Source organism: Aphelocoma coerulescens, chromosome 3, assembly GCF_041296385.1.
Source record: "Aphelocoma coerulescens isolate FSJ_1873_10779 chromosome 3, UR_Acoe_1.0, whole genome shotgun sequence".
NCBI lineage: Eukaryota > Metazoa > Chordata > Aves > Passeriformes > Corvidae > Aphelocoma > Aphelocoma coerulescens.
The window spans coordinates 50,859,459-50,881,916 of NC_091016.1; the positions used below are offsets into that span (position 1 = coordinate 50,859,459).

At 38.9% G+C, this 22,458-nt stretch overlaps 1 protein-coding gene across 1 annotated transcript in view; it reads right to left on the reverse strand.

The window, feature by feature from the left end:
• GALNT2 (polypeptide N-acetylgalactosaminyltransferase 2) overlaps positions 1 to 22,458 on the reverse strand; it is a 106,200-nt gene that overhangs the window by 40,501 nt on the left and 43,241 nt on the right. The window contains exon 2 of the mRNA XM_069010250.1: positions 1,894 to 1,984. Coding sequence (XP_068866351.1) covers positions 1,894 to 1,984 — 91 coding nt within the window. The remainder of the gene's footprint in view (positions 1 to 1,893; positions 1,985 to 22,458) is intronic.

Genomic DNA, 22,458 nt, shown 5'->3' on the forward strand with positions numbered 1-22,458 from the left:
TTCACAAAACAGAAAATAGACTTTTGCAGCATATCAAAAAGTCACCAAAAGACAAAGGATGGATACACTCTGACTGAACAGTTCAATCTCCATATATAAAAAAAAATTAATATAAAGATAATAAAGAATTCCTTAATTCCAGGAAGTTCTGAAAGATGCTACTACATTATGCTGAAACCTAAATTATAGGTCTACTAAACTGAGCGGAAAAGTAAGAAAGTTCTGAACCAAAGCCCTCCTAAAATTTGATGACTTTACTTTAAAACAATGCAAAGAATCTGCAGAAATGTGAATACCAAGCTTCCCTGCCACAAGGATTCAGAAGTTTGTCTATATTTACTGAAAATAAAGAAAATAGTGATTTAAGAGTGTCTAGTTCTGTCTGTGAAGCCTTTGATGCTTGATTCCAGACTCTGATACTACTTTGCAGTAACAATTCTCCTGTCTGTTACATCAGGCCGTAAGACACTACTAATCAACATACGAAATGAAAAAAGCCATGTCCTGCTCTACTTTACACTTAATCTTACTTCTAGTTTCAACCCTTCCATCTTCTGACAGCTCTCCCTTTCAACCTGTGACACTTCCCACTTCTGTTAATACTCAAACAGGCTACTTAGGGCCACTGGGCAAGGTTTGGCCCAGAATACAAAAACATTCAAAAAAGGGGAAATAAGAACAGCTGGAAGTTGCAAAATTGGCTCATCTAACCCCAGTAACAAAATCTGTAGACAGTTCTGTCAAGCAGAAGAAATACTTGAAAAGATCTGCCAGAAACCAAGTTAAATAAGCCAGGCTCTTCAACTTTTTGGGATTTATTTCTCAATACATACACAAAATAAAGGCTTTGTCAAAAAGGTATACATACATAACCAGTCTTATTTCCCTTCTCCAGACAGTAGCTAGAATAAGGTAGGCCAAAGGATACAAAAAAAAGCTGCCAATAGCAAAGAGCTTAAATGTACCTGGAGAGCCTATAACTGAAAAAGAAAAATCATACCTCACATGTTCCTGGGGGTGGAATTTCCCATCTGCTTAAAAGAAAGCTTGCCTTGGTTAGTTGTTTCTGCAAGAACTCACAGTATTTCAAATGTTTGGCCAAGACATATTTGTAAGAAAAACATGAGGATTAATAGGAGAAGCAAAACCTGTGATGCTATCTGATCAGTAGCTGTCCTTCTCACTTGTTAAACTTTTTCAATTGTGTAAAATATTCAAATTCAATTTTCATTTTTCTCTACACTTTAGTATGTGAATTGCAGCTATTTGTGAAATCTCATTGATGTGAAACAGTTAAGCAGCAAAAGAAGTTTATGAAAGCATTCACCTGAAATGAAGATTCCGTAACACTTAATTTTCCTAGCTCATCCTCAAGGCATGAGGATTTCACTCAAAATAAAAATCACGTTGCTCTGTCATTTTCCAGCATGTGACAAATACCGAGCAAGTATGAGAAAAAATAAAGCACACCAGCAGCACAGTTATGAAAATCTGCCAAATCAAAAGCTAGAAAAAAATCTAAAAAGTATGAACCTTGGCTGAATCTTCAGTCAAAATAACAGTCCCAAGGTGACTTGTCTGTTGCCTGCCAGCATCATCCACAGAGAGAAATGAACTACTTTTGCACCAGATGCTTTTACAGTATCTCAAACCTATTGAAGGACAATACAAGCATACTAGCAAAGAACCACACTCCCTATTGTTTTAAACTCAAAGGAGCAGTGAAGCAGGTAAGATTTAAGGATGCTGAAGCTGTAAGAACAGAGAAGTACATGTTGCTGAAATAATCCTAGCACTTTCAAACTACAAAGAATTTTTAGAATCAGAACAACTGCAGTGTTTTATGGTTTTCAATGATAAATGTTTTATGGCTAACAAATGTTACTGCAATACCTGGAGGGAGTGTCTCCACACTTTGTGCCTTGTCGTCCCCATCGTTGCCACGCACTTCTTTCCTTTTGGGGTCGATATCATTTGGGTCCTCCTGAAAAAAGTACATAATCTTTAAAATAATCTTAATTTAGTTTTGTGTCTTCAAAGCAAACAGTAATAACTACGTTTTCCAGATTTTAAACTTAGAATGGTCCAAAAAAACAAGGATTTTAAGAGAAACAATGATTATTTTTTCCATCATTTGAAAAACAGAACAAAAATTGAGACAGACTTTTGCAGTTAATTGCATAAATTCTTCTTTGGAAAAAAAAGGAAATCTATTAGGAAAGATGGAATTCTTTTTTTTAATCAGTAATATTCCAAGGAGCTACACAGACAAAAAGGTTAAGCAAGACCTGAAGAAAGCCTTGCTCTAGCAAGAACAGCCTAAATAGAAAGTTATTTGAAAAGAGAAATCAGGTTATCTAGCAGTTATTTCCAGAATGGCAGCCTTACTATTGGAAAAACACTTCCAAAATATTTTCATGAATTAATTTCATCAGAGTTTATTCTAGGCTTCACAGGCAATTCTGCTGGATTTGTGATTCCAGAGATATTGATGTTATAACCATTTGGGGGGGGGGGGGGGGGGGGGGGGGCGCAAAGAGTTTCATCAATGCCCCCCCCCAGTTTCCAGCATTTATTCTGAACCTGTAAATCTCACTTTCATTTCAACCGAGAAAGGAAAAAAAAAAAAATCACACCACAACCACCACTTTTTTGCATTCTTATTACCACAAAAATACAAAATATGACACCAGAATTACCCCATTATGCATTTGGAAGAAGTGGAGAAGAGGCTAACTTTAAAACAAGAAAGAACTAGCAACTGCATGGACTGTATGCCAATTTGCACACTACGCTTAGCCAACGGATTTAAGTGCCATCAGCTTCTGTTGTTCTTGCACACTTGCCAAAAGAAATTCCGTTCCCTTTTCTAAATCTGCACCGAAGGAGTCCTGTTTACAAAACCAGTTATATTGGCACTATCCTGCTAAAGACAAGACCTTTACTACAGCATGCAAGAAGATACTGGTTAGTATAGCTGTAGTGTTGTAAGTGCACCTAAAAACATTACCAGGCCCTGAAGCCAAGCAGTGCAGAACAGTTCTTATCTCTTATAGGAATCTGCCAGTCTCCAGAGCAGGGTGCTGGTTTACGAAGTGCATACTGGAAAATGTCTCTGCTGTCCCAGCTCCTAAGCCACACCAGGGAATTCTTTGATGGAATAGTAAGTAGTTGGAACAGGCCAAACTTATGCTGGGGAACATTTTGACCACAAATTATACCATTTCAGCTTGTCCCCAGGAGTCTCAGAACTTTCCAATGTAAATTCTGCTTAAGCATCTAAGTGCTAAGTGGGCACTAATATTTAGAAATATGTTGAAAAAAGGCAACAGATTTCTAAAATACTGAAAATTAAAACTAAATACAGATGCTTTTTTCCCCCCTGAGAAATACAGGGTTTTATAAATCAGTTTAAAAATGAATGCTACCAATGCATGCTTTTCATAGCATCATGCATCAAGGATCCTGGAGAGAAGGAATTTTACCAGGGTCTTATACTACATATCACCGTATTGGTACATACTTTTGGCGACTGGGCCTTGTGGAGGTCGATTGATACCTCTGCTTAAAGAAAGATTTAGGACAATAACAATAAAAATAACAAAAAAACCCCACACCAACACAAAAACACTCTCTCCCAGAACCACACAACACATTTCAAGAAAATGTTTGACTCACACTGATGAGGGAAGTTATATGTCACTGTGCACTGAGTCCCACCAGCACAAGTGAAACAGATGCTTTCTGTGTTTTGAGAAAGTTGTATTTCACTAGTTTGTGAAATTTGGCTTTGTGCACCATTTTAAAAACACTACAGAAACACTTAAGTCCAAGTATCAACTGTAGCTGCAAAATTCAACGAAGCTCTTCACTATTCCAGATGACTGTAAGGAGTCTAAAAAATGCATAAGTTAAAAAATAAATGCAAAACATCCGCTAAACAATCAAAACAATAATGCAAGGGTTTCTCCTGTAATTAAACAAAAAAACTATCGAGTGCTTCCTCATTGTCCCCCTCTAAGTCTTTAGGGTAAAACTCTGCCTTCCCACTAATCCTTCTAGCTAAGGACACATGCCATTGAGCATAATTATTTATCAAGTTCTTTCACTTTGGATTTTATTGCTGTTGTGTTTCAAATTTTTATAAAATAAACATAAACTACCAAAGGCAAAGTTGGATGCAGAAATCTTACGGTCAAATGCCATTTTGAATTCTTACAAATTTGACACTTTCAGGAAACTACTTGGTCCAGCCTTCAGACATTCTGAGGTGAGCCAAGCTGCCAGGATGGAAGTTGCCACACTGCATATTGCTGGATGTTCAACTTGCCTCCCAGGACTCCTTATAAAACAGTATTGTGATGGGACAGAATGCGGCATTAAGGGATATTAACCTTGAACTCTGCGCCCTGGATTAGGACTTTGTGGCAGTTTTCTTCTCTAAAATCAGCGAGTCAGCTAAAACTGATATTCCATTGTAAGCACTAACTTTCACTCAATTAAGAATTTGGAAAGTACAAGTGGGAAACCCCTACCTTTTAGGTGCAAACAACGTTATATCCTTTAGCAAGAACTTGAGAGCACAAAAAGAGATAAAAGCAGTTTGTAAAACCACATAAATACTACCAGTTTCTTTACATCTCTGATTGCAAATTGCTAATTTGGTGCTATATAGGAATCAATCATATGGTCAAATGGCATTATGATGTTGCCATCACCACAGACAGAGTGGTGATGGCAACATCATAATGCTCTAAGCTTTTTCGTCTTGCTTAGAGTGAAACAAAATCTCAGCTTCTAATGTGACCTTAAAAAGCCACTTGCTTTTGAGGGGTAATCTTCTTGGTAGAAGACAACAATGCTGGCACTGACAAAATTCATTCATACAGAAAGCTAAGCTTAAGGGAAGATTGAAAGCAACTTAAACTGCTTAAGAGGAGGCACAGCTCTTTAATCATGAGAGCACAAGAGGGAGATTTAATGAATAAAAACTGAAAAGGCTACTGTATTTTTCTATATTAAAATACTGTTAATACTTTAATATTTTCCTGACAGTCTTAAAAAGAGCTAGCAATATCAGGCTACAACTGAGTATGCAAATGGAAAATCATTTTAAGGTTATTGAAAAACAAAAAGGTAGCTGCCAGCTACCAGAGACATTAACCACTCATTAGACTTACACAGAACACCACTATAATAAAACCTTTGTGGTCATTGTTCATGCAGTTATTTTCTTAGGCCAGGACACACATCAACAAGAAAATAAGCGCACGCCAACTAAAATGCATGTGTTGCAGGGATTTGGCATATATTAATTTCACACATCATGCCACTCCTTCCCACTAATTTCTGAATCAGTACTAGAAGACATGCAAAGAAACAAAATTGCGACCTTTCAAGTCCATTTGTTGGGCAATATTACAACAATACTACAGTAATATTTTAAACATAACAAATAAAAGTACATTAAATGTAATTTTTAAATTCAATTATCTAAATACCTTTGCTATTCCCAAAGCTCTGAAACTAAGCAATGTACATTTACTTAACATTTTGTTAAAACATGCCTTGCAGCAATGACCTTGCACAATTTGTTATGGTAAATTGAGTAAACTAAGGGTGAGGTGGATGTTTTTTTAGACTGATTAATCACTGAAATGCAGCAACTTTTTCTTTCAGGATACTGTAAGGTCTCCATGCCTCAGAAAGCCCCCATCTACTGACAAACCTTGCTATTACTGCTCACTTTTCTTTTCCTGCTCAACTCACTCACTCCATTAAGACTACCTGGAAGACTGAATTTGAAATATGTTGAAAACGCAACATCAAAATCCACTTCTGAGAACTAAACTCAAAAAAATTGTTTCAGGAAATTATTAGTTACACATTTGCAGCTGCTCTGCTGCAGGGAAACAATGAAGTAGCTCAAATTCAAAGCAGGATTCAAACATTTTTATAGCATTTCTACATATATACAAGAAGACACCATTGCATTCCATGAGAAATTTAAGAGTACTCAATTTGAGTTTAGAAAGCTGTAATTATACACACATGTACATTAGTGGATAATTTCATTACCATTTACTTGAATCTTTCAGACCACTTACCCTTCCAGTTTTGGTATATTTGTATGCACTGAATATTATATTCCTCACAAGCATTGCAACACAATTTTTTGTCAGTTGTTTCATTTGGCATCAAAACCAATTTTAAACTGTTCCAAGTCCCTAGGTATTGCTTCTATATTAAAAAAAAAAATAAAAACCACACGTAAAACCACTACTGTTTTTCCTATTTTTGTCTCACAATACATTTTTTCCTTTTCATTATAGTTTCAAGAATCACGGATTTGACATTTAACTGCTACAAACTAGATCTCATTATAGCAGAGATTTCAACCCCACAGTGGCTTCCTATCAAGACAACAACTTAACAACATGAAACATCCTTAGATACATTAAGATACCACACAGACCTTACAAGTAGCAAGTCAACACAGATCTCTGAAAAGCTCTTGAGGTTGGAAATACCTCAAGTGGGAGCTGACTGTGTCCCCAATACCAGCCATTCCTCTCACAGGCAATCTAGATGATGAACATCATGCAACATTTGGGCACAGGGGATGGCTGGGAGTTATGTGCTACCCGGACAGGTGGACATTCAGAGAAAATAATTGAGAAATGTATCCTTGTTGAACAAAATAACATATTAAGGCTTAATATCCATTTCAGAACTTGTTTTTAGGCAAGGACTACTGCAGACAGATTTTCCTCTACTAGCGATTTTCCAAGAGGAAAGCATATACTGGCAGCATCTTCAAAGAACCTCATTTAATCCAGCTGGCCTAATACCAGGCTGTGCTGCATCCAGAAATACAGATCAGTCAAATCAAGTGATCATTTTGGAAGGGGTGCTCTCACTGCAAGACAGCTCCTCTCAGGACTTCATACACTTCTGTTCTGACCATGTACTTGGGACCAGACACTCAGAAGCACTTCCATGTTGCGTGGAGCAGCACTTGGCATTACAACAGTTTAACGCCTGCTGAGTTTACATCCCTAAACCAAGCATAAAGGCTCCTCACAAAGCTTAGTTACTGAAGAAAAGGACTCAAAGCCAAGGAGAATCAGACAGCTGACTAAGACACTGACAAAGCCAAAGCCCAAGCTTCTTTGCTACTGCTTGGTATCTCCTTCTGTACTTAATATGTGCCTCTTTCCCCCACCCCAATTCAGTTTACAGTCTTTTAATTAGCTGTAATCACATTGGCTAAGTGAGCCCTGAAGCACCAGTTCCTTCCAACCCAGGAAGATGTTCAGCAGAGTCCAGTGTCCAGCTCGACTTGCTTTCTGACCCAGCACTCACTCCCTCCCTCCCTCCTAAGGCATCTCCAGAAACACGACTCCAGTCCCTCTTGCTCCAGTAAATGAATCCAGCTTTCCTGTGTGCCAGGCAAGCACTCTAGCAATTTAATGTAATTACATTATGGGGCACCCACTTCTTCCCTTCTCAGCAAAAACGTTTTGTACAAAACCGAGGTAAAGTATCCTCTGAAAATGCCTGGAATGCTGCTTCTTACAGAAAAGACAAGCAGGAAAAACCCCATAAACAAATGCTAGCTTCCTTTGACTGCCAACCTGCTCAGCATACTAAAGCAGACATTTCCAAGCACACCAGGAAGTGAAGCATAAATAAATACGAAAAACACTGAAAAACTATATACTTTGCAATATTTGGTTATCACTGTTGGTGCACAAAATTATTACAGCAAACATGATTTAATTTTCATTCTTACGCCTTTACTCAGTGTAAGCAAATTGCTGTCAAAGGTACATTCCTTGTGTATGTTTAAGTACTCAGAACAAAAATAGAAGCTTCCATCAGGGTGAACACACACAGCCCTCATAAGAGGACAATTTTAAATTCTCAAAAAAATCAGGGAAAAGCATCAAGATTATACCTTGATGGCTCCATACATAGGAAATGTGCTTAGATATACTCAGTGAATACACTAAAAACATTTTGAAAATGGCAATTACTGTAAGCTGTACTCTCTAGACAAAATTAAATGCCTTAGTGTCCTACCATCTCTGTAAATGTTACCTTTACTTAGCACAAAGTACATATTTTGGAGCTTAAAGGCACTACCTGAAGTACTAAAACAACTATAAAATGTGACATTTTCTAAACCTAGAATGGATTAAACAAAAATAATGCTTTATCTGAAGTTTCTGGAAAACAAGTATACATATTCTCTGAGGAAGGTCTTTGCAGTTGAAGACTTACTTGAACAGCAGTTGGGATCAACTGGAAGTTCTGGTTCAACTTAATTTCTGGGCACAATAGACCTAAACTGACAAAAGCCAAGCAGCAACAGAAAACCCCAGGTAGGGCAGGTCAGGCTATTCAAGAAGTAAGCGTTTAAATATAGATCAGCAATTAAATATGAAGATTTGCATGCAAATATATTTAAGATTATCTGTAAATTTTCATTAGTTCCCTAAAAGTAACAGCATGACTTATCCCCCAAATACCCACACTGATATAATATACAAGGGATTAATTTATTAGCCCACAAATCCTACACAGTTTTAGACTGTATTTCAGTATTTTACAAAAAAATTAATTTTTCTGTAAGTATCTGTCATCGTAATATGATCCTAAAGACATTTTAAAAAAAACCAAACCCGCAACACTTTTACAGCTTAGAGAGAATTCTGGTACCCAGCTCCAGGTGACCTCTAATAAACCATATTCCCTTTTGCCTAGAGACTTCATCCACTCTAGTGATAAATGTCAGAACTAAGTGGACAACCTCATCACCTACCAGTAAAGCAGAGAATTAAACATTACTTATCTCACAAAATTGGCAATCTAGTATACCACCAGAAAGAGGAAACAAAAAACTCACAAACCCCAGAAACTACAACACCCCTTTCAATTCCATCAGCTCTACAGTGAAAAAACACTTAGATCTAAAGTGATTGTCAGACTGACAGTCAATACAACGCAATGACACACACCCCCACACAGAGTGTGGGTAAGAACACATCTTCTTGCTAGAGGCTACTTCTATCTAAGTCTTCCATGTTGAAAGAAGCCCTGCCAACTGAAGACCTCCACAGAGGCCACCACAGACAGAAGCAGAATCGGCACCTGCTGTGAAGTGCCCAAGCACCAGAAAGCAAAATGGATCTCTCTCTGGCTTGATTGTCACCTCTCCACAGAAACAGCAGAAGTGAGGGGAAGGTCTCATACACCAGACAGAATGTGAATGGACAAAAACACTGCAGAGGAGCCACAAAAATGTTTCACTGCTTTTTCTAAGATCACTCAATCCTCATGATTCATGATGCTGCATAAATGTACAAGGATAGATGGCAATGGTGGGGCAGGGAGGAAGTGTAGGAGAAACATGTAAGGGTACTGGTACTGATAAAAGGGTATAATCTCAAGTGCACCAGTAGCTTTGAAAGCAAGGAATTAGCATCTCTAAAGACAGCAGCAGGTCACAAAGAGTATCCAGTGTTTCCTGTTAAATTCATCATGCCTCAAAAAAAAAAATCTCACTTGTCTGCACTACCTGCCACAGACTATGAAAATAAAACATCACAAAACATTTGCAGTGATTATTTAAATTCAGGGTAATACCTAAGGCTATTATCACCCAGTTTAAGTTTCCAAAATGAAAGATTGATGGTGACAAAAGACATTTCTTTCAAAAGTTAGTTCATGTGGGTTTTTTTAATAATGTTGAAAACAGCCTTCTATTCCATCAGTATCTGTCAGTGCAGACACAGTTACGTGATTTATAAAAGTAAGTGCACACTCAGCACCAATAGCTTTTAAGTTGCTCTTTTAGTTGTGCCAGATTGGGAAAAAAAAATCCAAGAACATATTAATCATAAATCATCATCAATCAAAACAGGCTGATTGATCTGATCTGTTATAGATAAGCAAGCAAAAAAAACCACCCCAAAACTTCAACAGCAAAAAAGAAGAACTTGGAAACAAAACCTTATCATTTCCAACTTGTTAAAAGCATCTGTAGTGGTTTGGTCCAAAATACTCATTACTATGTTACAGTGGGGATACTGTAACACTCCTATATCAAACCAGGAGTCCCGTGGAAAAGAAATATATACGGACGGATTCTTGCTAGATGTTTCAGAGATGTTTATTTCCCCAGCCGCATGGCCGGGCTCTGCCAAGGAACTGCTCAATCACGGGACCCGAGGGTCCTTGCCCGCGCAGGAAACACAAACCAACCCATGGGGAACGAGGCTGACCAGGGGCAGGGAAACCCCGTGCCTCCCTCAGGGCTCCCAGGGCTACAGGGTGGGGAAGGGACCCCGACATTTCACCCGTTTTATTTTAATAAAAGGAGAATGAAGACAACTGGATAACCATAACAAGAACAGTTTCAAAACAAAACAAGCCACCCTCCTGACAGATTCTGTGGAACATCTTAGGGCTGACAGAAGGGAGACAGAACTCTCTGAGCATGCTTTGTGGGGAAACTGAGGCAGGAGAGGGTTTAATTTCTTCCCTCCCCCTTTTCATCCCCCACTTGGCATTGGAAAAGGATTTTTGGGGAAACAATTATCAAAGGTATGGTTTTGTGAGGGAAACCATGGATAGAAAAATGGATTGGGAATACACTGGGGGTAATAGGACATAGAGTAAAAGGGAAAGGTGGGATTAGGAAAGGGAGACTGTAGGGGGGGCTTACAATGGAGATGTTGTCTAACATGACTACGATTTTTTGCATATATACTGCCTTTTACAGGAACACCATCAGGCCCAGTGACCTGCCATGCTTGTAACCCTTTTCTACCTTGTATGATTTTAAATTCCACCACCTCTCCATCTCCCAAGCTTGGGATGCATTTTTCAGGGTTATTCTTTTTAATAGCAGTTCTATGCACGAATATGTCTTGCTGGTTGTCACACCTTGTTATAAAACCATAATTTTGTTTAACATTATACCATTTCACTATCCCTAAGATCTTAGCTACTATGGTCTTTTCCTTTTTCCGAGTGGCTGCTGTTTTCTGTCTCGCTGAGTCTTTGCTCTCTCTTTTGGTTGCTCCCGTGTTGGAATTGTTGGGGCTGCTGGTGCCTGCGCGCTCTTCCCAGGGTCGCATTCGGGGCCGCGCGGGCCGGGCCAGGCCGCACTGCTCAGTTCTCCGTGCGTCGCCTCCTCTGGTTGCAGCTTCAGGCGCTGCATCTCGGCCGGGTCCCTGAGCGATGACCCCCCCGCACTCTGCTCCAGCACGCGTTTCAGCTGGGCACGGCTCCGCTCCACCACTGCCCGTGCGCCGCCCCTCTCGGCTGGGCGTTGACAAGGCTCGCTCCACCACGCGCTGTGCGGGGCCGGGCAGGCACTGCTGGGTCCCACCGCTTCCTGCTCCGCCACCGACACCGCGGCTCGCATGGCTCCGCCCGCGTGTGGGATCTGCCTCGCTGCTGCTCACAGAGCACTCGGTGCACGTGGCCGAGGCCGCACGGTCCCTGAGCCAGGCTTCCCTTCGCCAGGACACAGCTGACATTGCTCAACAGTCTCGGTAATTAAATAATATTCACGAAAATATTCTTCCATCGGCATATATTTTGACTCAAATATTAACTGGGTCCAAACGGTCTTCCAAAAGCCCTTGGTAAGAATTAAATCCCAAGAAACATAGAAAAAGTTCTTAAACAACCATGCCAGGAAGTGTTTCAGTTCTTTCTGAGCTTGAATCAAGCTAAAATTTACAAATCGTTGTTCAAGAGTCATTTTAAGATAAATGTCCATATGCGGCTCTGAAAGCCAAGAGTCTTCCCACGGTTCCTCCATAGTTTAGATATGGAATAGCAAAACAAAACCAAGAAGAGGCATCCAAAGTTTCCAGGGTTTACTCACACAAATCAGTCACTTAGGGATTGGGGATCGTTCTGCTCACAATTCTCCACCATTTTGTTGCAGTGGGGATACTGTAACACGGGGAAGGAGGCTGACCAGGGGCAGGGAAACCCCGTGCCTCCCCTCACGACTACATGGCGGGGGAGGAGACCCCGACATTACTACTTATCTTCTGTGAGATAAGAATTAGGAGAAATGCAAAGCAGGCACCAAACTTGAAAGAATATAAAGAAGTTTATTAACAGACCTAAAAGAGGGCGGAAAAAAACCAAAACAAAACAAAACAAAAAAAAAACCAAAACAAACCATACCTTCAGAACTCTCCCCCTCCCCCCCCACCTTCCTCCCTTCTCCCGCTGACAATGTAAAAAGACAACCCTTCAGATGTTCAGTCTGTTTACCACTTCCATAATAACCTTATTCAGTCCATTTAGAAAGAGAAGTCTCTTCTTGCTCGTGCTATGACAACAGTATCACAATGAGACAGCCGCCCGGGTTGGTTCTCTGCTCACATGTGAGTCCCTTTCCCCCGACTTGCAGCTTTTCCTGCAACTGCTTTCGAGGGTCCACTCTTGAAATTTTTTGGGATACAATTTTAAGGTTGAGCCATTCAGAAACAAAAACAGAGGCCCTTCTCCTTCCCTGGGAGCAAAGGGTCTTCCTCATCTTCATCGTTAGGACTGTCTCTGGGAGCATCTCTAGGAACTGAGGTTTTCTGATTTCCCATTTGGAGCCAAAGTCCTCATCTGATTCATCTCTCCCTGTCCAAACTTCTCATGAAATTACAGCTGCGTCAGCATCTGCCTATCTCAGTGCAGGTGCTGTTGCTTACAAGCTGAACACTCCACCCCCCATATCTTCATGAAATTACAACGGGATATTCTGATATATCATAGCTTCACAACAGACTTTCAGCTTTAAGCATCTCCTCTTTCTCTTCCCTCAGGTTTTCAGCTCTTCACAGCAATAAAAGGGTTAATCTCACCTCGGCCTTGCAGCTGTGTGGCTTATCGCTGTTGGTCACCTGACCTGTGCCGGACATTGGTGCCACTTTTTCTGAAATCTTGGCTGCAGTGGGGGGGGGGGGTGGGGGGGGGGCAGGGTTCCAAGCAGCTCTGGCTGCCCACAGCCCTGCTGGGGGGGTCATCCTGGAGCAGTGGCCTGGCCCAAGCAGGGCCTGGCCGGGCCCGCTGGCCCCCACTCGGGCCCCGCAGCCACCTGTCCCAGCGCCGGAAACGAGAGAGAGCTTGGGGGGGAGTTTGTCTATTCTTAAGTGTGTATCACAGAGGCGGTCACAACTTTAAGTGGCTTAAAGAATTGTCCATATTCAAACTGGCCAGCTGATAAGCTCTATCTGGTCCCAGAGGAAGCTGTAAGCATCCCTTAGCAAGGACATCCCTTCCAGGACTATGCTTGCTAACCTATGACAGCATCTTACAGGTATAGTCACCTCTAAAGAACATTTTGTCATCATGTCTGGTGTGAGGTAAAAGGTGTTTTGAGGCACATACCTAGGCAGCAGCAATAATTTTATCATGCCTATCCCATACCTTCTAATGCTTGCAAGTAATATTTCTTTTTTGTTTGTTTGGGGTTTTTTGTTTTAATTGATCCGTTTCTGGAATGGGAAAAGGTTGAACAAGTGTCAACTACTTCCAAACAGGGCATGGCTTGATACACAAACAGTATCTGCCCACTGTGCTTCTTTCAAACTCCATGGCTCTTGTTTGAAAATTACTGTGCTTATTCATTTTCTCACTTGAGTGCTTTCCAAGATGTGAAACCTGAACATTCACGTAGCTTAATACAAGTACACAGACCCCAATTCAGATCCAAGGGATAGAGAGGCCTTATTAGTCATTCAAAAAATTATTGAGATTAGATTCCTGTTTAACAATCCCAGTTGATTCTACTTAAAGCAGATGAAAGAGCCCATGGAACAACTAGCCCAACAAGGGGAAGAAACCAAAAGGACATTGTCATCTTAAACTGATGCAATGCTTTGCAAAGCTTTGCTTTGCTGCTTACTCTGACAAGACAGCTGCTGTACAGTCCAGCTGCTGCTGACAAGGGCTGTTCACATCTCACCATGTCTCCATCTTGAACTCGTGGACTGTCCCCACTTCTCCCCTTATAGACACTAGTGTGGCAGACCAGGTGATCCAACTCATTTGGCTGACTTGACAGTGAGCTGGGGAAGATATGGATATATCATTCCGCTGGGTGGGATTTTTTTAAACCACAAGACCAACCACTAAATTATCTGAGGTACTGGATGCAAGGGAAGCATTTCCAGCTATGGTAGCAGGGGAAAAAGTACTGAAAGGGGTGTTCCCATTACAAGTAAAGGATTACAAGTTTAGTTAAAACATTAAACCACCCATCACTCAAAATCACTACAAATTTTTCTTCTTGAAAGAAGGCAATTACTCAACAAATGCTCAGGCATGATTTAATGCCACCTCTTGTTAATTCTACAGTATTAGAAATGTCTGATGAATTAGCCTGTATTTTAAGTCCTACCCCTAATCCTCTTTGAATTCAAACTCATCACTGCTTGCTCTTAGCTCTCTGAAGAAAAAAAGAAAAGCAAAAAAAAAGCTTCTGCACAGGAAGAAAGGGGAGAGCACAGAAAGCAAAATTTTTTTTCATATTTAGTTATATGAGAAAGTCTCATTTTCTGGAAGTCCAGGAAACTGAAGTTAAATAATTGAAAGAAAAGTGAAGTATTGAATAAATAAGCAGAACTCAACATGAATGCATCCAAAAACTTAAGTGTAGTGAAGTATTCCAACAACCCAAATCTCCCCCTATATACATCTGAATGAAGCAGTAAGAAAATCGCTCACCAGCAATACAAGAACCAGATGCAACAGAAAGGAAGAGCAGAAGAAAAAAATTCCCATAACTTGTACACGCATCTTGAAGCACAGAGAACAGAAACAGAAAGCGATTGGAACTAAACCCTCTTCACTTAATTTTGGTTTACAAATATTTAAACTTGCAAATGTAACTGAGATCAAAAGGATATCAGAAATGCAATTATGTCTAAAACCAAACTGCTGTAGAAGTCACATCCACAGTTTGCTAGCAAAGGGGACAGGTGACTATTATACCACAACAACACAGAAATTGTTAAACCAAGAAAACTCTCTTGCATTAAGGAGAAAGAAAGACAAAAAGAAAAAGCAAGATGCGGCTAACAAGTTGAATGTTTTGCTGGATGAGATCTGTAGGGCTACAATGCAATAAAGCAACACAACATCACACTACATTTTCTCAGCCATAATGGAAGGTTACCACAGTCATATAAGGAAAGTGAAGATAGACTGAGACAAAGGAATTAAAGTTGTTGTGTCTTGGAACTTTTCTGTAGAATGCAAGAGCATTGCTTTGGTGTCTAAGAAAATAATAAGAAAAGAAAAAGCAAGACTGATTTTAAGGTCACAACTTTTTGTTTTAAAAGGGGAAAAAAGGTTAATCTTCAGATTCAGAAAGCAAGGCACTGAAAAACAAGGAAACCATTTCCTTATACTTCCTTCAAATAGGTCATCTTTGAACACAAAGAGATGGAATAAGTCCCGGAAGTCTGAAAAATTACTTAGTAACTCCTCTAATTAAATAACCTTCAGAGGAAGCTTGTGCTTGACAGATGACTTCTGTCTTCAATAACTCTCTGCATATTTTCTATCTCAACAGTAGGATTTATGATCAGGTCTCCACAGCTCTGGGCACATGACACAGTACACTCAGTATTACTTTTCATCATCTGTGTTTAACTGTAGACTTTTACTAAAAAAAAAAAAATTGTCCACAGCTAGTGTAAAGTTTTCATCCAGTTCAAAAATTCTGACAGTAAATGATATCTGTTAATGTATTAAACATTAAAGGCTCCATACTACAAAATTCACACAGATGTTTGCCAATAACATCTTTGATTTTTGCCAGACCCAGACATCATCACTCATCTGCAATACTCTGGACTACTAAATCAAAACTCAATCCGATAATGAAATAAATGCCTATGACAAACAGGACGAAGTGTGGAAGACAGACCCCTGCATCAGAAGGAAGAAACATTAATCATTACTGAGATAATGGACATCTATACTTCAAATTTTTTCTGCCAAACTTTAATACTAAGATTTCTACCTGAAGCAGGCAATGCAGATCTTTGTATCTATGCTCAACACAGAATAAAACTGTATAACATTATTCCTTTGAAAGACACCATTCTGCAATAAGGCACCAACTGGAAAAGAAAAAGATTGGAGGTTTTTTGTCTACTAAGGTTAACCCTCAAACTGATGCTGTTACAGGAAGCCAATGTCAGAGCACTCTATTACTAAAATTTTGACCACACACAGACACAGAGCTTCAAGGCAGAAAATCAGGCATTTCGCCTTGCTGCTCCTCACACACAGCACTGCCTTTCCCCCAATCTGGGCTGCATTAGCTTGTCTGTACTCCATCAAAGAGTAGGCCTTCAAGCTGGGATCCTGTTAGTACAGCCCTGAGCAAAGGCAGATTGTAAGGCACAGAGAGGAGCAGTAATTTTAGGCAAATTTTATACCAAGTGTATAAATTGAGCCCTTTAGATACAATTTAGGTCCTGTGTGCAAAACATTCAATATTCTCACTGTGTATCAGATATATCTATCAGACCTGGGAGCACAAAGTTAACAATACACAAACTTATTCATGGGAAAGACCAAGGGGAAAAAAAGTTTAGAAAAGACTGAGCAATTTACTGAGGCACCCCAGGAATTCTGCACACTTGCAAGCAGCAAGGAGATTTCACACTACCCAGGCACACTGGAGTTAATCTCATTCTAAAGAGAGATGGAAAACCTCCTCCTGGATGCTAAGGCCTAACAAGAAAAGGTTGGGGGCTCAAGTCTGCTGAAGTTATGGCCTATTCATCTGCAGTCTCTCAGAGGAGAGGTCACCAACTGTGCACCCTTAGTGGAGATCTCACACAACCTCCACAAAGAGCCTTTATCATAGAAACTGACGTAAGAGGGGGAGAGCCAGAATTAAAGCCTGATCCAAGCATGACGGCTAAGCCAAGTGCAGTGCAGAAAGCTTTTGTGTTGCTCTCAAACCTCCCAAAATAAGGAAAAGTCTTGAAATTTAACAACTCAAAAGAGCCCAACAGGAAAAATTACTCCAACCCAGACTCCAGTTTAAGGCTGCCTAATTCAAACTATCAGAAATTTCTCAGTCAAAATTTAAACCCTTCTGCAGAATTTTATGAGCTACCATTCTCTAGAAAACATCCAAATACATGGAAGATCAACCTTAAGGTCAAAAAATGTCAAAAGATGAGGTCAAAGCTGTCATCTAGTTTGGAAGTCATGAATAGTATATAACAGACAAGAGCAAAATGTCACTCCTATCATCTAGTGTTTTCACAACACATACTGCCCCACTATTTTTAACACTGAGCTCTCCTCCGCCTCTTCTCACTATATATGACCATATACTGACATTTAAGACATAAATCATCCCAAGGCAGGCGAGGAAAAAAAAAAGGATATGAGGAGAAAGACTCCTTGTATTCACGTGCATGATGTGCATGCATGCATATATATGCACACACAAAACCTTATACACGCATGCATATACAGAGAGTTAACCACAGACTTACTTTGTACTAGAAAACTGGGGAGAGGCACAGGGCAGGAGATCAAGTACCCTTTTAAAAATACAAAAAAATCCTAACAAGTAATTTAAACTTCCACTAGATTATTATAAAAAGTAGAATTAATTGGTCTCTGGCAAGTGAGAAAAGAGTTGAAATCACTATCATAGCACAACAGCAAATAACAAAACGAAAATATACATTACCACAAAGAAGACACAACCAAAACAAAACCTAAGGAGCAACAAGAATTCACAAAACCTAAGAAGAACAATAGTAACAAACATCTTGAGCCCAAGCCACAGCATCATTCGCAAATTTAGCTAGTAGAATGAAGTCACATGGATTAGAAAAGTCCTTAAAGATAAGAGAGATCCTAAAATATTTAGAGAATAAGAAACAAGTTATTCATCAAACTTGGAGGAATTCAAACTACATGAGTCAGAATGTCCTATCTTTTTAATCACTTGCTTTGAATAGTGTGGATAAATGAAGTGAGTGCAGTCAACTGGCTTGACTTTTTAGACCAGTCACACTGTTAAAAAATTAGAGCCACCAGGTTTTAGAACCCCCACACATTGCTCTAATGCCTTACTCCATTTTGCTTGTATTTTGGAAAAAAAGCACCAAAATACTGAGCCATAGAACACAAGCTGAGTGTCACAAACTGAGCTTCAGAGAAGTAGTGTGTAGCACGTTTCTCAGACTAATAACTCAAAAGCTGTTTCTAGACTAATCAGTAAATATGATCTGTCAAAATTACTTATATTTTGACTCACATATCCAGATTAACAGTTGAATTGCAGCCTAAATGCACCTTTACCATAATTTAAGATTTCAGTTAAGACTACAATGGGTAACAGAACTACACAAGCAGGAGCATTTATAAACTAAGGCCATGAGAAATTAGGCTTTCTAATCTTAACCCACAAGGAGCTACAAATATTTAAATTCATGATACAGCCTTTCCTTCAGGGAAGTCATAATCTGATCTGCCCTTATCTGCTACATTGTCTATTTTCTTTCAAACATCTTATCAAAGATGACACATTGAAGTCTATTTTGAATTGAGCAACAGATTCAAAAGCAGAACGTGGAAGACTAATAAGAAAGGAAAGAAGAGAATAGTCGATCAAAAGAGTTTTCTGGGTCAGGAGAAAGGCCTAAAAAAAGGTCTGACACACGCGAAACCAGAAAAAACCCCAAACTTCCTAGAGAAAATGAAGAAATACTTCAGAACTACCAAGTAACAATTCAAAGTAAGTGTTTCTTTGACATTTAATTCTCACCACTGGACAAATATGTTTCAGATAACAGCAGCTTTAAAAGGTTTATTATTAAACATATAGTCACCTTGAAAACTCATTTATTTTTCACTTGCTGGAAAGCACAGATAAAGACAGAGACATAGATTAGGTCACCTGCTCTCATAGTGTGCATTGTTCTGTTGATAGATATTACCCACATGTTGAGATCAAAGCTGAAAATAAAAAGTGCTAAGGAAAATCCTGAAAGATAAAATCACCCAAATTTACACAACCACATAAAGGAACATTTACAAACAATTTAAGAAGAGGGAGATACACATTAACTTCTCCAGTCACTGCATGCTACTTTCCAAAAGCCACGTGTCTGGTACCCTTCTGCCAGCCCCAAGCAATATTGCTTGATGTCTCCAATCTTTCTCCTCTTTCTTTTCCACTCATGCACTCACACTCCTTTCCTCTAAGAGGATTAATCAGTCCTTAAAACCAGAGTAGAATTCCTTGATGCTCAAACTCATCAGGTGCCACTGAATGGAGCTGTAACACAAACAGGAGTATGTTACAGCAATTGTTCTGATATTGCTTTTGAAAGTCATCAGCTCTATTTCCTCAACCCAACATCAAAACCTGTTCCAATCCTGTATTTCACTAGGCTGTCCCTTTCCCTTTCACCAAACTTTTTTAACCGCTGGCATTATAAAGAGGAGTTGCTTACCATGAGCATTAGCTGGAGAACCTATACATTATAATTCTGGGTGGTCGTATTTGGTTCTAAAACACTATTAAACACTGTTTGCCTATCTTCTGCTGCTGCTTCAAAGCCACACACAGAGAAACTACCGATTTTACAATCTCTCACACTTGTAAACCTTTTAACATCAGCACTTAAGGCAAAACACTCAAAAACTCATTATCAACTATATATCCAGTGCTAACCATTTGTTGCAATTGGACATACTTATAAATAATGCTGAGATTATATAGAGGCAGTGTCTAAGCTTTCTTACACACAGAAAAATGCCCCTGATTAAAGCAAATGGCCGAGTTTTCCTTCATAGGCAAACAAATACAATACATTTTTTTGGAACACTCGTTGCACAAAATTATTGTGTTTATTTTTGTATCAGCTGCTTTCACTACTAGCAAGGGAATTCTCTTTTCTGGTTGAGTTAGTGAAAACAACTGGCCCACTGCTAAAGATGAAAGAGGTGAATTGTCAGTCATAAGCAGGAACTTACAATTTTAGAATCCTATTTAAGTAGGTGAAAAACAAAAGTAAATTGAACATTTGTTAAAATCCACAACCTACAATGAGAGCCATAGGTTTTCTTTTAAGGAAAACCATTATAATTAAATTGCTTTTTAATCAGGCTATTAGTTTAAATTCTCTTCAGATACAGTAATAGAAACATCTTAGTAAATGCACAACTACAAGCAACAACTTGGAGAATGATCTTGGTGCAATCCTTGGTTAAAGTAAGCCTGAAGCAGTGCACACTTTGTGTTTATTGATTATTTTTGGACACAGGAAGATCTTGCATTTATGAAATCAACCTGCTTGAGTCAAAGATAAACTTATAGAGAAACTCATACACTGAAGTTTACACTACACTTGAATGGAAGATACTGATTCTGTCTTAACCATCAGTTCATTCCACTGACCACAAACCACTGCTGATAGCATCACTGAAGAAAAATAACAATTCAAATTTTAGATTTTCAAATATTCTTTCACATTACTTTTCAGAAGTATATTAACTAATAATAAAATTGGATTTATGGAATAATGAGATACCTTTGACACCCACAGTAAGCAAAAAGCAGAGCAGACTTTTTAAGCCTAGGATACAAAGTTTTATCAATTATTATTCAAGAGTTATCTATTGAATATTGTATGTGGAAATAGCTCACTGGTAACCATAGTTTCAGCTTTGTGGATTGCAGGCAGCATCTTTTATTTCTTAGAGTCCCTTTATACAGGGATGAACCTATGCCTGCATCTTCTCACTTTCAACTTGAAAATGTTTTAAGTAGTACATTTTTCCTATTCCTAACTTATATTTCTTAGCCCAGTTTCCTACACATTAATAGATATTTTTTTTCTATCATCTTGCATTCCACTGGGTATCTGGATTAAAACAGTTTATTGATTTTTTTTATTCCGCTTTTCTATACAAAATGATTTAAAGTAAAAGAGAAAGACTGTCCCCACAGTAGTTCTTATTTCACTATATATGCTGCTTCTTCCTTGCCCACCTTCCCAACAAAAGCTACACAGTACTTCTCAAGCAGCTTACATATTTGATTGCAATTCTTAGGGATAATTTTGGGGACCACCTACCTCCACAACCAATCAGAGCTCAACCATATCAAGAAGGAGGAATACATGGGGCAGGGGAACCAATAGAAAAGATGATCTGGAGAACATAACCTATCAGTCCTCAGATGTCATATTAAATGGACTCTCTTCTGAAGAAAATATATTGCTTCCCCCTTTTAAGTAGTTAGTCCTTTGTATCTACTTAGATCCATCCATGTTAAATTACAGGAAACTTTGTAGTGAGGACAAAGATAAAGGAATTTGACAGAAAAAAATGCAGAACATGCACCAGAAACAGAATCAAGAGATTTTTCAGAAGAAAGGGGCTCATCTGGAACTCTCAAGAGATCGGGAAAAGAGAATTTAATATACTGTTTACTCACAAAATCCAAACACGCACAGCTAAGGGGAAAAAAAAAAAAAAAAAAAAAAAAAAAAAGCTGTGTACTCAGGTTTAATAATGGAAAAGAAAAGCATCTTGGGATTACTTCTACCATAACCTCTTGGAAGGCAGCAGAGATCATATGGAATGGTTGTCCAAAATGAAAAGAAACCTAGAGCTTTGCACCAGCAGGATCAAGAAAAAACAGATCTGCTCTGAAGTTCAAAATGAATCTGAATCATGAATATCTACAAGCTATATAACAGTATGAATAATACATAGTCCAGATGAGAGAAGTAAATATTAGCTCTCTTAACAAAATCATTCCTTTGGAGATGAAATAAAATATTGGCTATTTTTACTTAGCTTAGTCCTCACATTTTCATCCCCTTAAAATTGGAACTGCATCCCTGATGACAACACATTTTCTTGGCGAAGTTCAGTATGACCTTAAGAGCTCCCAGCCTTTTAAAAACTGTACTGAAATTTTGTACCCTTTTGAAGATAAGGTGTCTTTATTGCCAGTTAAACACTAGCATTAATTGCTGTAGCTAGGGTAAAAAAATACAGTGTATGAAGTAGAAAATGAAATACAGTGTATGCAGCACAACTCAGGGAACTCACATGAGAGATCTACTGGAAGAAAAATACCATCTTGCTCCTCCATGCTATTGATAAACTAGACATGTCTGCTTTTCAACAAAGGACTAGATTAAAATTAGTTTTCCTTGCTCCCATACCAGACTTCTTGCAGTTTGCATTCTTAATCCACTTTCTACACTGATTCAGCACACAGAAGGACGTTCTTACACATGCACATTGACAATATGTTTAGTTACAGCTGAAAAACTTTTCAAAAAACCCTAAAGCTTACTTCTAATGAGTTTTGCATATCTAATTCTGAATACATAGAAAAATGCTTTCTCACATGCCACCAAAAGA